Genomic DNA, 17,709 nt, shown 5'->3' on the forward strand with positions numbered 1-17,709 from the left:
AGTGATGGTACAGATAGTTCTTGCTTGGGCGCCAACAAAATTAAACGAGACTATTAGATTGATAAGAATATTGACTTCTTGTTGTCCCTCCTTCCACCTCGTTGATTGCCACATCATGCATTATTTTCAAGGAACAAATCAAGGAAAAATTTGTGGAGTACCGTCATTAATGGTCATTAAGAATCCAAATACAAAAAAGGGTGGTGGCATGCATTACTTCATTTGATGTTGTCATTCTTGTAGAAAACATTAAAGATAGCTAAGGGAGAAATTTATCATCATTTCTACATGTATCGAAATGGTCTTCCCTCATGACAGTGAATTGTCTTTTCACAACCTAGATTTGAATTGACCAAAGAAAGAGCAAGAGGATATAGTCTGACAGTTAGAGTCTTTTGCATGGAAAGCACGAACTGATTTTAGTGAATATAGGAGGGTTGTCACCCTATTAGATAAGATTGTAGAACAGGCTGAAAATCACGAACAACATCTACAAGATGAGCTACCAGGAGGAAGAAACCCAAATAATTTACTTCGGTGAAATGGTGCTCCCAACTGGAAGAGGTCTCCTAATGCAACCCAATGCCAACCTAGTGTAGTGGCATATTCTTTTGAACTTGTCTGACTTTTTCCAAGCTGTTGTTTTGGATTGGGAAGAATTCGAAGAAGAAGAAAAGGTAGATGAGATTGACAGATGTATTATAGAGTTGAACCTGACAACCTGATGATGGAGTCTAAGCCTAGTGATCTTATAGTCTTATCTATTGTGAGACTGATTATATTTTGGTGTTTCCCTATAGAGTTTTTGTTCTGAAATGGTCATGTTCAAGACCATTATCTTTAGTAACCGTTTCTTGGAAAAGGAAAAAACAGGAGGATAGTAGCTATAAATAGGTAGATTAGCTAATTTCAAAAGATTTTTTGTGCAAACTTTGTTTTTCTCATTAGAGAAAAAAACTTTTATTCATGTGGTTATCTGCTATTTTAATATAGAAGAACTACTGGTGGATTTCATATATTTGTAATCTTTGAATTGTGGTGTGTGAATGCTTTTTTGTTCTTTGAAATGGATGTCAGTTGGTGAATTTATATTGAAGTGGTGGATGATTTGGAATTTCAGTTGCTGTGGAATATTATCTTTGAATGGTGTTTCATAGTGGCTTTACATTTGAAAATCTGAAAAATCTAAAAATAATAGTTAGTATTGTGAATGCCTTTACAAAGCTTTCTGGTTAAAAGCTCTTTCCTTATTTTCTTTCTGGTTAAAAGCATCTGAGTTGTTTGTTCATTCATTGAAAATCATTAGAAGGTAGCTTCCACCTTGTAAAATAAGCAGAGAATCAGTCAATTAATAGTTTGTTAGGCTAGTTCAACTGTGGTTACATTTGTCATCTCCGCGGGTGTGAGGATATAGAGTTAGGTGACAAATTTGTTAACCAACAGACTCATAATTGAAAATAAAATGCCAAGATCCACACCTCAAGACTAGGAAAAGGAGAGGCATTACATAAATAGGACATGTAAGGCTAGAAGACTAGAAACTCTAGTTTAGGAATCCATTTTTCTAGCCAACACTAACCTTTGATGCTCTTGTGGGTTTCCATTGACGACCTTCATTAAGCTATTCTTTTTTGTTTTCAACCTTATGAAATATATGAGTCTATATGCTAACTTTTTTACTATTTTTTTGCTAACTTGTTTTTTATAAATAATAGATTGTATGCTATACTCTTGAAACCATATTTAAAAATAAATCTTTATCGACTATTATTAATTACAATTGTTTTAACAATTATTAAAAGATTAACAGAAAGATGTATGTTACACACATTGCCTTGTTTCTCTCTTTTCTTTATTTTTATTGGAACCCATAGTATATTATTTTTCGTTATGAATTGTTACATTATCTAGAATAAATTAAAAACCAGCCTCTTAATCCTCAAAATTATCTTCAACACGACGTCTAAAAAAGACTTTCCAAATTGATGGTCTACCAGGTGCATGCACCTGTAAAACAGGTCTAAGCCTCAACACAAAGGAAGAACTTCGATGAAAGTTTATATATTCCTTTTTGACAATCATACAATGAACATACTAGTATACAGGTATCATGTCATTCTCACAGCTTTTTAATACAATGAGTGAACAAGACAAAATCATACACTCTACTGCACTGTACAACTTTCGTACGAGTTAGACAATTAATGCTATGCATGTTCATAAGTTGTTTTCATTGAGAGGTGGTAAGAGAAGCTTGTGAATTGTCAAGAAAATCAAGGCAATTATGTAATGACATCTTTTAATCCATGCAACTTTAGATATGCTTTATGATACAAGGTGGATTATATATATAAATAAGCTTCTCTAAGTCCAATGCTCTATTACTAGGGGGCTGACATAGTTTGGACGTATAATTAGCATTGATAGGCTTTAAGATCTTTTTAAACCAATATTCCAGTCTTTTACAGTTGACAGGCAGGAACAATCCGACTAGCAGATTTTGATCAGCAAACTTTGGATACTTTTGTGATTCTTATTCCTCTTTGCCTTTCTATTCTAGATATTCTCCCACCTGGCTAACCATGACAAATCCAAGCTCCAATCCCCTTGTAAAAAGGTTCCCGATAACCCAACTCTAGTGCACAATGCATCTGATTCCACTATATTGGAAGTTTAAGTGCAAATTTCAAATCATCCTCAAAGCCCAAAATCTATCTGTATGCAATCCACCAAATCATCAAACATGGTTTTCAATCATCTTGTTGAATTGGGTTTTAGTTTTTCTTCAACGCGTTGTGCTATGAGTTGTTAGCCCTAGATTTTGTAACTTTGCTGCAGCATTTAGTGCTTGCATTAGTTTGCACCATTGTACTAGTGAAGCCCATTCCACCACATTACAGAATGTGTATGAATTGTAATGAATTGTAATGTGAAAGTGGGGACTCAGCTCCAAATTTGATAATAATTGAAAAGTTAAGAATTCCAAACATCCTGTAGGAGAGAGGTAATTCAAATCCACACACAATCACATGCCTATTCATATCCCATCATTTTGAATCCCATTCAGTTTCATTCATAAATGCATTTCAAATTGATTTTTAAACACACATTTCAAGCACATATATGACGTTCCATATTAAATTATATGTAATAACTAATAAAATACAATAAAATTGAATATAAGCATGCATTCCCAACCCACTTAATTTGCTAAAAAATAAATGATATATATTTGTTTTTGTTTTTTAAGTATGTTTCACCTTGATTTTCACCCAAGTCACAAAAGACACTTTTAAATACCCATAATTAATATCTAACATTTAAATTTATCATTCAATTTGATAAAGCATACTTTTTCAATTATTTTATAAAAAGAACAAATTAAGCAAAAATATTAAATCAAAGATATATTGGTATTCATAAAGTAAACAAACATTGAAATCACCACTAATTCAAATTCAAGTTAACTTAGGGTCAAATATGACATACCATACTTGATTCAAGAGTATGATTGTATAAAGCAATATAGGGAGTCTAGTGTGACATATCTAAAATATGTATTGTTGGGGAATAGTTCATACCATGTAGAGCAGATGGAAAAATAATCTTATAGTTTTAATCACTAAACACACATGTCAAGGATTCCTTCTTAATTTATATATAGTTGATGCACAAGATATAAGAAACATCCAATGTGATATATTATCATATAAACATCTAAATTGAAGTACTAAAACATCATAATATCATTATCACTTTTAATTCATACTTGAATGCTATTTCATGCATCAAGAAACTAAAACATTAAATTGAAACATGCATCTACCTTAAAAACACTAATAGTCGACATGTCAAGGAATTACATCTCGAACATGTGGGTGATCCAAGCACACCTAGAAGACCAAGAACATGTCATGAAGAAAATGGTGAAACTAAACCACCATTAACCATTGACTATAAGAAATACAAACACACAGATGAACTCTGGATCCTTTTACACATAATTGAAAACCAAATATTTAGATCCACACCTCAAGGTTGAGAATAGGATAGGCATTACACAAATACACCATGTAAGACTAGAAGACCCAAAACTTACCAACACTAACCTTTGGTGCCCTTGTGGGTTTTCACCATTTACCTTCATTAATTTATCTTTTTAGATTTTCAGTCTTATCATATATCAAATATGTGTTGTCAACACCAAACATTTTTTTGCTACTTTATTTGCTAACTTGTTTTGTATAAATAATAATCTTGAACTCATTGTTTAGTATAAAACTTCTTTGTAAACTTAAGTTATATGAACCTCTATGCATAATTATATCTCAAATTCTCCTATTACAAATATTTTTCACACATTATCTTGTTTACTTCTAATATTTCTATATCTCTTTTCTTAATCCTCAAAATTATCTTATACTTCATTTCGACACCTATAAGACTTTCCAAGTTGATGCTCTACCAGGTGCATGTGCTTGTAAAAGAAATCTAATTGTCAACACAAACGAATTTTTCTCGATGAAAGTGTACATGATCTGTGTGGCCATCGAACAGTGAATATACTAGTATTAAGGTATCATGTCATTCTCACAGCTTTTTAATACAATTTGTGGACAAGACAAAAATAATCTACTAAATCACACACTCTACTACACTGTACAACTTTCGTACGAGTTGGAGAATTAGTGCTATGCATGTTCATAAGGTTTCTCTATTAAGAGGTGTTAAAAATGCGGGTGGTTTAAATCATATATATTAAGCTTTGATTTGTAGGCTTAAAAATGTTAAATATTCAGAATTTCTTAAAGTTTAATATGTTGCTTAATGTGTATTGTTTAAAACTGTCAATTAAAATATACGTTCACAATAAATCTAGACTTTCAAAAAAAATCAAGACAATTATGTAATGACATCTACTATAGATATGCTTTATGATACAAGGTGGGTTTTATATGTAAATAAGCTTCTCTAAGTCCACTGCTCTATTACGAGTAAGCTGACATAGTTTGGACATATAAATTAGCATTGATAGGCTTTGAGATCTTTTTAAACCAATATTCCAGTCTTTTGCAGCTGACAGTGAGGGGCATTCGTACAGATGGATTTTGATCAGCAAACTTTTGGTATTTTTGTGATTCTTATTCCTCTTTTCCTTTCTATCATAGAAATTCTCCCAAGTGGGTAACCATGGCAATTCCAAGCTCCAATCCCCTTATAAAAAGGCTCCATGTAACCCAACTCTAGTGCACAATGCAAACTGATTCCCCTGTGTTGGAAGTTTAATTGCGAATTCCAAATCATCCTCAAAGCCCAAAATTCATCTGTATACAATCCCCCAAATCATCAAACTTGGTTTTTAATCATCTTAGTTGAATTTGGTTTTAGTTTGTCTTCAACGCGTTGTGGTATGAGTTATTAGCCCTAGATTTTATAACTTTGCTACTGCTTTTAGTTCTTACATTAGTTCTTACGCCTACTGCTTTTAGTTCTTACATTAGTTCTTACGCATTTGGGTAACATTTATAAAGGAAAAGATTTAGTATTGTATTCCAAACCAATTTGATAAGTGGGGTTTTAGGGATTTGAAATTTCTACTACAAAAACTTGTGTACTGCAAGATTGGTTTAACATATCAGCTTTGCAATATATATTGTCTTTCCAAATTGTACGCTGAATTTTCTTTCTTCAAGTTTTGAGTTAATAAGATGGCTGGTCAAGGTTCTGGCTGGACAACCAAACAAAATAAATTGTTTGAAAAGGCCATAGCTATCTATGACAAAGATACTCCCGATAGATGGGAAAATGTGGCTGCCATGGTTGATGGGAAAGCCCCGGCCGAAGTGAAAAAGCACTATGAAATTTTAATTGATGATTTGGAGAGCATTGAAGCAGGCCACGTGCCTTTCCCCAACTACAGATCCTCAGGTTCTAAGAAAAAAGATGGCTCTTAAAAGAAGAATTCCTGGCCATTGAGGAGACAAGGAGAGCAGGTATGTCAGAAAACATATATCTTTTCAGTATTTATTTTTATCCTTTTTACTAGTGAGCATCAAGAACTTTTTCAGTTAGAGCTTTGAAGTTATGATGATGTAAATTCAGAATGCTAAAGATGCTTCAAAGTATTTTCTGTTTTGTTTTGAAGTAATATGTACCTGTTTTATCTCTAATTGTTCTTTAGCTTGACTGTACATTTTAATATGTACCTGTTTTATCTCTAATTGTTCTTTAGCTTGACTGTACATTTCTATATCACAGTAGACCAAGAGTGCTTCTACATGAGCATCAAGTACAGACAAGCTGAGATAGTTAGTCATATTTAAGATTTTTAAGTTCACCTCTATTTCTTGAGAATGAAAAGTAAATCAGTTCTTATTACATTTCTATCTTTTTCTTTGGGATTCTAAGTGAGATCCTACTTTACGTGGATACCTTCTTGCATCCACTTTTTAAAAACATAGAGCTTACTCAGTGAAGCTACTCGCTAAGGAATATATTCTCTTAATTTAAGCATATGCTTTTCTCTGTCTTATCAATTAGTGAAAGATTCATTTGTCATATTTGTCATTTATTCAATAGTAGTCGTTGGATATGTTTAAATAGCATATTCTAAAATTCGATTTGTTTAGGTGGTTCATCTGAAATTATACTAGTAAAGATCATTTATCTGAAATCACACTATTTTTCTAATAAGATCTACTTAATAGTGTGATTTCAAATAAACCATCTAAATAAATCAACGCACCACTATGAAAAAAGTTAAATTATTAAAATCAACACCACTGTCAAACTTAATCCAAAAAAAACTGCACCCCAGGATTACCCTATACGCCCCCTAATGAGCCATCAAATCCTATGCTTGAATCATAATATTTTTCTCATAATATGACAATAGTTATATATTTTACTTCTTTTCTATGTTATCGTGCTTCACAAATTATGTTGTCAAAGAAATGCTGTACTCCTCAAAACAGCGGTTGCTATTAAGAACTAGATATTTCAATATGGCAGATTTTATAATTTAGCTATATCACAATGGCAATGTATAATTGATCTATCCTGAGATGGCTCTATTTGTGCATGTTTATACACTGTCTGATGCTCACAAGAAAATGGAGAACGTGCAGTGCTCATGATATTGTGAATACGACAAAGAATCTATATCTAAAACTCGTCAGTTTGTTCTCCTGGCATGATACTTATTTTTTGCACAAGATAACTTGGTTTCTTTCCTTGTACTTACTATACAAATCGTGTACAGGCAGTTCATGGGCCTTAACCTAAAATGAGGCACCTGAAGTCAAGAATTACTATTACATTAATTTCCAGAAGGCAGCAATGAAAATAGAGGAAAAGAAAAGCAAAAAAAGGGTTCAGAAGCAGCGAAAAAGATATATAGTTGGTACGACTTATGTATATATGTCTCTATCTCTCCAGTCTTATAAGAATTTAGACTTCTTTTCTTCTCTGAATCTCTGTAAATGTTCTGATGTAAGGAATTCTATTATTAAATATTCAAATATGTTATAGTGTAATCCCAACTATAGGCATATATTGAATGTCTTTCTGTTTATTTAGATGGCTATTTAGTTTATGCAAGACATATCTTGACATATTAAACATTGTCGTAATAGATACCTATCTATGGACGTGCTATGCACTATGATGTCAATTTTACTCTCATTTTTCTTTTTAATATAAATAATATCAATCATTTATTTTTTTTTGAATTAGTTACATGTTATTTTTTATTAATTAAAAGGATGATAAGTTATTCAAAAAGAAAAGGTGGGTGATAAAATGGACCATCCACAAAGATGCAAGATCAAGTTCAATTATCAAAATAAATAGACAATAGAGTTGGATCAATGATATGCATAAATTAAATCACTAAGCAAAAACAACAATGGTAGAAAGAGGATCAATGTCAATATGTTTTTTATATAAATAAGCAATGATAGCATAATCATCAATATGATCTCATCTAGTAAGAGTACCCTCCTCTTGATTCTAGGTTGAAATTTTCCATTATTTGATCAACGAAAGAGCACCATGCACATGCTAGGAGATGCAAGGTGGAAGAGAATCCACAAGTACCAGAATCCCTAGAACATTGTAGTTAAGAGCCTTGAGAGTATCATCCTCAATCTTGTATAGAATATTGACCAAGACCATGCCTACATCTCTAAGGTGAGGAGGATGTGTGAACAAAGATTTTGGTAATGATGCAAGGTGTGTTAGCCTATTAATCAAGAGGCTCCTCTAGATGGAAAAATTCAAATTTAAAATTTTGAGCTTGCTTCTAGATTTGCATAAGAACATTAGAGAAAGTCATATCTACAATAAATAAAAAATGTAAACTTTAGTTGAATAGCCTAAAAATAGGGATAAATTTTTATCCTTCAAAATACTAGAATTAATTTCCACTCTAAAACCATACCCATTCTAGACAAATTTAAATGGGAGGCTATGCCAATCAACCAACATTGATAGATTCCATGTCAATGAATCGGGATAAAAAGGATTGAAGAAGTCATGAATCCAACCCCAATATTCTTGAGGTTTGGTGTAGAACTAAAAAAATATTGAAAGACTAAATAAAAATGAAGAAAAAAAATTGGTAAATAATTTACCATGACACTCAATAACCACCAAAATAGTATAAAAATCTAAATGCTACATGATCCAACATAGAAATAGAGGTGCTAGTGATGGGTTGATTGGTCCTCCATTGGAAGATGAGGCATGAGTAACATGTATCCCTTTCAAGGTTTCTAATTATGTAATGGAATTTTAGGATACCATTTCTAGTCTTTGCTACCATGCATTGAAGAAATTAACCCCAATTGTGAACCATATGAGGGGGTGTGAAATCAATAATACTCTATAAGGTCTTTTGATCCTAATTAGATAGCCAAAATTTCAACTTGGATTTAGGGAAAGATATAAAATTCATTTTAGTTTTGTCAAGGAGGTTAGGAATATTCTTAATTTAATTTCAAAGGATGAATACAAGACACTTTGGCAAGACAATTAGCTTGAATTTATATAATTGTGGAGTGCCAAATAAAATATTAGTTGATTGAGAAGACATTGTGGATATCATTTCTAGTTGAACCTAGGGCTTGATAGAATCCTAGGCCTTCTAACTACTCTTAGCCAAAAATATACGTTGTTATTTCAAAAATATCCATCAAAATGACAAGAATATAGAGATCAAGTCCTTTATAGGCTAGTCATCCAGTGGATATTTATGGTGAAATACAATGGGTAGTAAGAATTTTCTATGAATAATTTCCTTTTAGAGATCCAAAAATTTGTTTAGCTAGAATGGAAGTGCATTATCAACTAATTGAAATATGCCCTAAATAACAAACATATTGAGAAATATAATCAAACTCTAAAGAAATTTGATGAAAAACATTACAAAGGTCTTAGAGGCCAAAAAAAATTCTCAAATAATGTTCTCAAACATTAAATAGGATGCCTTAGAAGGGCCACAAAAACAAGAATAGTAAACAATAAAAATTGATTAAACTTTAAAGAACATGTGATGTTTTTGTAGAGTAAAAAATTCCATACCCCTTTGCAATCTCACCTACACTTTTGTAGCCACTTTAGTGTCCATTCTCCTAGCATTTGAGTAGGCTCATTTTAGCCCTTGCATCACACGTTTCCCTCTCAGGATGCTCAGGATGCCTTTTCAATAGCTACCTTTTAGTGTTGCTTTTGTGTTAACCATGTGTTTCTCTTGCCACCCATCATTTTTTAGCGTGACTCGTCTAGACACTAGCACGTCATGCGAACGTCTACACGCCACACAAATTTCCCATGACATCTTAACGTTCAAATGTTGGTTCTAAAATTTTTGACACTTGTCACCCAGCCATGTCGATGGAAAAATCCTGAAATCATTTGAAATAGTTCGAAAACCCTCTTTTTCCCTCTTATTCTCTCATTTTAAACCTATTCTTTCATTCACGCAATCTCTTTTGGATCTTTTAGCAATCTTTGGTGCTTTCTTGGATTTTCCAATTCTTTCTTGCTCTTTCTCATTTTCTACAACAATCTCTAGCTTGCTACAACAATATTTGCATCTCTCTATGCTTTCTCAAACCTTTCTGGTAATATCTATCTACTTATCTTGTCTTTGAGCATCTTGGAGATTTATCACATCCCTTGTCTATTTCATCATTTTATCATTTTATCTTTTGATCTATCTATCTATCTAGGTATTGTGGAGGTGGAAACACCAAAATAGGGACTTGACTAAGGCAAGTCTCCAAATGCCCCTAAATATTTTTTCTCTTCTTCTTGTGTGTAGTTTTATTGGAAGCATTCAAATGCATGATGATTTGTTTATATTTTATTTATCTAATCTCTATTCATTTCTATTTTTATTTATCATCTTGTATTTGTTGCTACATTTCTAACTTCTAGGTTTTGTAGGTTATTCAAAACATAGATTTGGGTTTTTTTTAAATTTTCTAAGTTTTCTATTTCTGTCCATATATACTATAGAGTTTCATGTAGATTTTTATGCATCGCACTAGCGTTCTTTGTCGAGATGCTTAGATTTGGCCCAAAAATTCCCCATCATCTACTCTTTCGATTTATATAATTAGAATCTTCATTTCCTTTATATATAATTAGATATCTTCTCCAGTTTCACTACTTGTAGATATCTGAATGTATGTTGTCAAATTGTCTCTCAAGGTAACATAGTTTTTCCCTTTGCAAGGTCACTTTTGCACTATTACATTTTGGTGAAATCGACATGAATACTACTTTTGTATTAATTTCAAATCACTCTTTATCATTCCTTCCAGTAGTTATTATACCCATAAAAAAATGAAAAGGATAATTCAAATCTTTCTTCTTCTCAAAAAAAAAATTAAGGGCGTTTCCCTAAACCCCATTCCATGTTATCAAAAAGGATATGCATTGGCCTTCGACCTGCTTGTCTATATTTCCCTTTCAAACTAAAATTTCTATTTGTATTCCTACATTCTCTTTCAAACTTTGTAACTAAGAAACTTCAAGAAGTTCTTGTACAAGCAAGTGAAAGTGAGTTCTTTTCTCCTTCTCATTATTATTTATTTATCCCTCAGCCAAAATTCCTTCTACTTGTGGGGATATTTTGGTGCAAGAGGATGAAATTATTGATAATTTTATTAATATTACTCTACCATATTTTAATTCTAATGCACTCTCTTCTAGAGATGATGCATTAGTGAATGAGGACTATCATCTCATATCTAATCTCCCATAAGTTGATGTTGAGAAATTTCCCTCAACTAATTCTTCTATAAATTGTAATGAGTCTATGAATGTCATTGTTGTCTCTCCTAACCCTAAAAGGCCTAAGACAACATTCATTTATGTGACCGTTGCTAGTGTTTTTCCGAAGAAATTTTTGTCCACTCATGGTATCCGATTTGAAAGTAACTCTCTTGATCTTTTCATGAGATTTTCTCAATCTAAAAGATCCTCTTATCATGAAGTTGCTCATACATATAGTACTAGAAGAAATAAGACAAATGTTGACCACTCTAATAATTTTTTACCACCTTCTCCACTAGATCGTCCTCAATAACCTAAAACTTTAGTTAATAAATCAAATGGTTATGATCTTATTGAGAAACTTTGTGTTACTCCCACAAATATATCTTTGGGATTTGCTTCATTGCTCTGATTTATCGGGGTATGCTTCAAGAAGCTCTTCAGAATATATTTTTCCCTTTTCTCTTAAGCCTTTAAATGTGAATGCATTTATGGATAATATTTATTTAAATTCAACAAATACTATTTTCTATCCACATTAAATTCTACCTCTAGAAGCAAGGAATCAAGAAGATCCATTAATGATAATTATTTTTCTTAACGGTGTCGGCACTAGATAGACTCTCATTGATACTATTTTAGCACATAATGTTTGTAGTATAGAGCTATTTCCCAAAATTAAAGTGGATAAAAATTCTCTTGTTGCATCATCTTTGTTCATTTGTGTTTTTTATAACCTTTCTAATACTACTTTGGGCACTATTATTTTCCTATAAAGATTGGACTAGTTACCATTCCAACCCTAGTGTATGTAATTCCATGACCTTTACTAATGTACATAAGGGGTTCAAAAATCCATTTCAAGTGAAAAAAATCACTATTGAGTGCCCTTACAAATTTCCAGTCCCTAACTTTGGTGGTTCCACACTCAAAGTCTCATTTCTCCTAGTAGCCCTCCTGAAGCATTTTATATGGCACAATTTCCCAACCAGGATCCATACCAACAATCTAAGATCAGTTTTGAGTACCCTTTTGGGATTTTAACAACATATAAAAAATTAGATAGGTTTATTTCAAAACAAAGGGCTTAAATCTTGGCTGCTGCGTAGTGGATTAGGCTTAATTAGAGCATCAATTCGTGTATTTTGACCATAACCTTCAAACAATAACTGATATATAAGATATAAGACCAATTTTGGATACCCATTTTAAATTTATATAATAAATTTCAAAATATAATAGGGTTCCTTTGGAAAGAATGCTTCAAAATGGGACTGTCCTGGTCCCAAATAGGTCTCATTAGGCTTGCTTCATTAGGTCACACCAAGGTTTTTAATCTGCAAGTTTCAAATATTCAAACAAAGTCACAATAAATCTCAAATTGTGTCTTCCAAAAAATTTACAATCCCTACCAACCAATTCCCAAGAGATTTTTATTGAACCCTAACACCTAAGCATCATATTTGCCTAAAAACGTGAGTTTAATCAACTAAGGCATCAACCAAATTGCCCAAATCTCCACTCCCTACTATTGAAAATAAAATAATCTTAAATTAAATGCTAAAATAGACCATTCCACCAATTTAAAATGGTTTTCACTAGTTCAATGGTGATTTACACATTTTTCTTTAGCACTGTTCATCCTATGGAGGGTTTGAACCCACCTGGACCAAAAGCGCAATAACTCTCTCAAATATTAATGAAATTGAGTACCACAAGAATAAAATGAAAGGTAACTAAATTTAATTTCATCCCCAATCACTTCCCTTACATTTTCTATTAATACAAAAATGTGACAAGCAAAGAAACAGGACTGTTATACCCAGATTTGCAGGAAAACCGAGATTTTATTTCTTCTTTCTTACAAAAATGCCCAATCCTCTACTTGGGTCGACCATCCAAAGTTATAAAAACATTTTTCATCATTTTCTAACTATCTCTTTTTCATTCCAACCATCCAACTGCCAATGTGACTCTTCAAATTCCACAACTTTACACTTTGTAGCAATTTTTACAATATTTTGCAAAAGTGATAATACTTTACAAATTGGCTCACCAATCCACATAATTACCTAATATTGACTCAAATACACATGAAATGGTCTTAAATTACCTCAATAAACCATATTTAGACTCAACAACATAAAAAATTATCCTTAAACCAAAATTGCACAGCTTAACTAGGTGCCTTTGCACTATTTACCATATAATATTCTCTTGGGTAGACCTTGGATTCATGCTTTAGGAAAAATTTATTATATTATTCATTGTTATGTTAATTTTGTTTCTAACCAATAGGTAGTTACAATCAAGGTTGACCCTGATGCTATCCACTTATGTCAAATGGCAGTAGTTAGTCAAGTTTCAATTACACCTACCTTTCAGAACTATATTACATCATTGGCTTCTAATATATTGACAACTATTCGTATGGTTTCCCCTAAAAAGGAGGTACATGAGAAGGTTTTCCCTAAATAATATTATCTTAAGAAGAAATAACCTCCTATAGTAGAAGGTCCCAAGTTTACTCCTACTCCATCTCCTTCCTCATATCATTTTTCTTCTCAATAAAATGCATTTCTTGGTGATGATTGGGATTCCTTGGGATTTAAAGATTCCTTCATTGGAGAATATAAACTTGACCCTACCCACCTTAAATTACCAAAAACATCTTTCACACCTTCTATCAAAGATGATTATTCTTTTGTATCATAGGATCATGTGAAGACTATTGACTATATCATTAATGATCCCCCCCCCCTATGGAGGAGTTTGAATCATGTTATGGTGTACGATTCAATATTTTTTATGTCATGGATATAAAGAAAATTCTCTTGGGTGCATGGGGCAAGGACTTAAGGTACCTTTGGAATTAATTTAATTATCTTTTATGATGGATTTGGCTTATAATTCTTCTGCTATATCCTCATGCCCTCCTACATTGTCTAAAGTATCTATGTCTTCTTCTTCTTGTGAGAATTCAAACTTTTCCCCACGAGTGAAAGGGTTGCTTATTTATCCTCATCCTTTATCAAATAAACAACTTATTTTCTTGAGGCTTCTTAAATCCCACTTGATTATTCTTCCTCCTCCTACACATAAGAAATTTTATAACAATGATAAATCAAATCTTTCTTTCTGTGCATAGAATAAAGTTCTTGGTCATTCCACTAGTGAATGTAAGGCCTTGAAGGACAAGATACAATGACTTCATCAATAAAGTGTCATCAATCCTCCATCTACTAATACACCTTATTATTCTTCATATAACAAGTGATATCGACATTCACCTCTATCCTGTCCTTGCTAAGCATTCTCTCACGAGGATTTTACTTCGCCTCTCTTCTACTATGTTTCTCCTCACTATGTGGCATTTGTAGTTTCCTTCCTCATTTCCATTCATGGTGGTACAATATTGTGAGCACACATAGTAGAAACACAATAGTCTTTAACATAATTGTCATCCCCTGTATGCTGGGGGCAAGCAACAACTTATTTTGGGAGGTGTGCAGACCTCTTGAGGATCCATTTATTTATTCTTCTCTTATTCTTCTTCTCTTATTCTCCTTATTCCACTTATTTTTTCATTCTTACCATATCTATTCTTTACTCATGGTGTCACATATCTCATTTTAACCTGCAATGGTTCATGTCTACTTCTCACCCACTATGGTGACAATCTATTTGTCAGGTACTATGGTGATTATCTATTTTTCCCTTTGTGGGACTTATCAAAACAAATCTTATCTATAGTGAATTTTATTTATAGCATTGAGGTTCGTCCTACCTTGTATCTATTTATCTCTATCATTAGTGGCCCTTTCCCATAGAAAAGTCAGTTCTACTTAGCATCTTCTTTGGTAGTGGCTTTCCTTCGCAGTGAGGTTGGTTCTAGTAATCTTTGGTCACATAGCATAACACAAATTTCTAGACTATGATCAATATTTTTTATTTAGTAGTGACTTTCCTTCGTAGCAAGGATAGAGATACTATTTTGTGGTCTCCTAGAATAACATTGCTTGCTAGACTATGATCTATCTTTTTAATCATTATAATTTTTGTAACTATTAGCGAACGATCACACTAGCATCAAAGTCATGTTATCTCATGAATATTGGTTTCTTCCCTATATTTTTAGTGCATTCTTCCATAAATAAACCAATCCTTACATTCTTCTCTTCTTTTTAGAATTCCTCTATGTTTTGTTTCTTGTTATTTTAGGGACAACACATAAGACTGAGACAACCTTTTACATCAAGGTCTCTTTCACTTTTCTAACTCATTTTTTTTTTAAGTTTGTGTGAATATATTCTACTTTGTATATGTGATATTGATGTTATTGTGTGTATATCTATATGTTTATCATGATCTAACCCTAGTATCTTGGAAATTCACTTTCTAACCTTGTCTTGTACAAATTTTTCTATCTAAGAATTTTTTTGCATGTCTTCACCTTGAGGGCATGCTTTTGTGGCCTAAAGAGTTGTTTGATTCCTCTATAATATAATTTTTGTATCATGATGTTATTTATGTTCATTATCTTTCCTTTAGCATTCATATCCATGTTGATTCATAAGCCCACTAAAGTGGGGGCAGAATGTAGAGTAAAAAAATGCATACCCCTTTACAATCTCACCTACACTTTTGTAGACACTTTAGTGTCCATTAAAATAGCATTTGAGTAGCCTCATTTTATCCCTTTCCCCTCTCAAGATGCTTAGGATACCTTTTCAGTAGCTACCTTTCAATGTCACTTTTTTGTTAACTACATCTTTCTCTTGCCACACATTGTTTTAGAATGATTTGTTTGGACACTAGTATTTGGCACTTGTCACTCACCCAGATCGGTGAAAACATCTTGGAATATTATGAAACAACTCAAAAACCCTATTTCCCCCCCTTATTCTCTCATTTAAATCTATTCTTTTATTCCATACAATCTCTCTTTGGTCTTTTAGCAATCTTTAGTGTTCTCTTGGCTTTCACAACTCTCTCTTGCTCTCTCCCATTTTCTACAACAATCTCTATCTTGGTACAACATTCTTTGCATCTCTCTTGGCTTACTCAAGCCTTTCTAGTAATATCTATCTATTTATCTTGTCTTTAATAATCTTATGGATTTATCACATCCCTTATCAATTTGATAATTTTATCATTTTACCTATTTTTATTTTGATCTATCTATCTATCTAGCTACTATGGAGGTGGAAACACCAAAATAGGGACTTGAATGAGGCAAGTCTCCATACAACCCCAAATATTTTCCCTCTTCTTGTGTGCAATTTTATTAGAGGCATTCAAATGCACAAGGGTTAATTTATGTTTTATTTATCTATTTTTTATTCATTTCTATTTGAATTTATCATCTACTATTTGCTACTATGTTTCTAACTTTTGGGTTTTACAGGTTAATCAAAATACAGAGTTAGGCTTTTGTCATTTTCTAAGTTGTCTATTTCTGTCTATATGGACTATAGCATGCAATACAAACATCTACATGCCATTCTATTGTCCTTGGCTAAGATGCTTAGACTTGGCCCAAAAACTCCCTATCATCTACTCTTTCCATTTCTAAAATCAAAATCTACATTTTCTTTATCTATAATTAGATATCTTCTTGAGTTTCACTAGTTGGAGAAATCCAAATGTATGTTGTGAAATTAGATCTCAAGGGAACATACTTTTTCGCTTTGCGGGGTTACTTTTGCACCATTACATTTTCAAGCCAAAGGGATAGGCTTAGTGATCCAATAGTATATATAATTTCATTTTTTCTAATAAAAAATTATCACAACCTAGACGTAGGAAACACATAAAAAGAAAATAGAATGCCTACAATTTAAAATATTTCACCATGATCAACCCCTTTCCAATTAAAACAATCCAACTGGCTAGGTTAGGAAAGAAAAATTGGCTATAGAATTAGTTTTTTTTTTTTAGTGCTCAAACTAGAGCCTTGATAAAACATATAAAGGTATGGAAGAATTTTTTTTATTATTATTGTCATCAAGAGGAGTGAAAAAAGAATCATAAATAAAAAACATAGTTACTAGTTGAATATATTAAAATTTAGGTTAGATAATATTTTTAACCAACATTTGGTAGTCTTTGTATGCCAAAGGATGTTTAAATCCTTTAGCGGAAAACACATAGAGTGTATAGGGTATAAAGGGGATCCTCAGTAAATATTCTAGAAAAAACTAAAGGGATTGGATTTTTGTCTACTTATAATGATGTATGATGAGGTATTAAATAATAGTATATTATTAAACTAAATAAAACAACGCCTAAACTCAAGCTCCTAAGTATTGAAAATAATAGATTGACATTTGATATGGTCATAAGACCTCGTGAAGTCATTTTAATTAATATTACAAGTTTGTGAGAATGAAAGATAATTAAACTACTTTACAAATAAAAATAATG

The 17,709-nt window shown here is 32.2% G+C and overlaps 1 protein-coding gene across 1 annotated transcript; it reads left to right on the forward strand.

Annotated features, from left to right (window-relative positions):
* Nucleotides 1-5,275: 5,275 nt before the first annotated feature.
* Nucleotides 5,276-7,529, forward strand: LOC131032941 (transcription factor RADIALIS-like). Its single transcript, XM_057964044.2, has 2 exons — nucleotides 5,276-5,993; nucleotides 7,262-7,529. The coding sequence occupies exon 1, from the start codon at nucleotides 5,709-5,711 to the stop codon at nucleotides 5,952-5,954; it is 246 nt and encodes an 81-aa protein (XP_057820027.2). The 5' UTR covers nucleotides 5,276-5,708; the 3' UTR covers nucleotides 5,955-5,993; nucleotides 7,262-7,529.
* The last annotated feature ends 10,180 nt before the right edge of the window (nucleotides 7,530-17,709 follow it).

This window comes from Cryptomeria japonica, chromosome 4 (genome assembly GCF_030272615.1).
Source record: "Cryptomeria japonica chromosome 4, Sugi_1.0, whole genome shotgun sequence".
NCBI classification, from domain to species: Eukaryota; Viridiplantae; Streptophyta; class Pinopsida; order Cupressales; family Cupressaceae; genus Cryptomeria; species Cryptomeria japonica.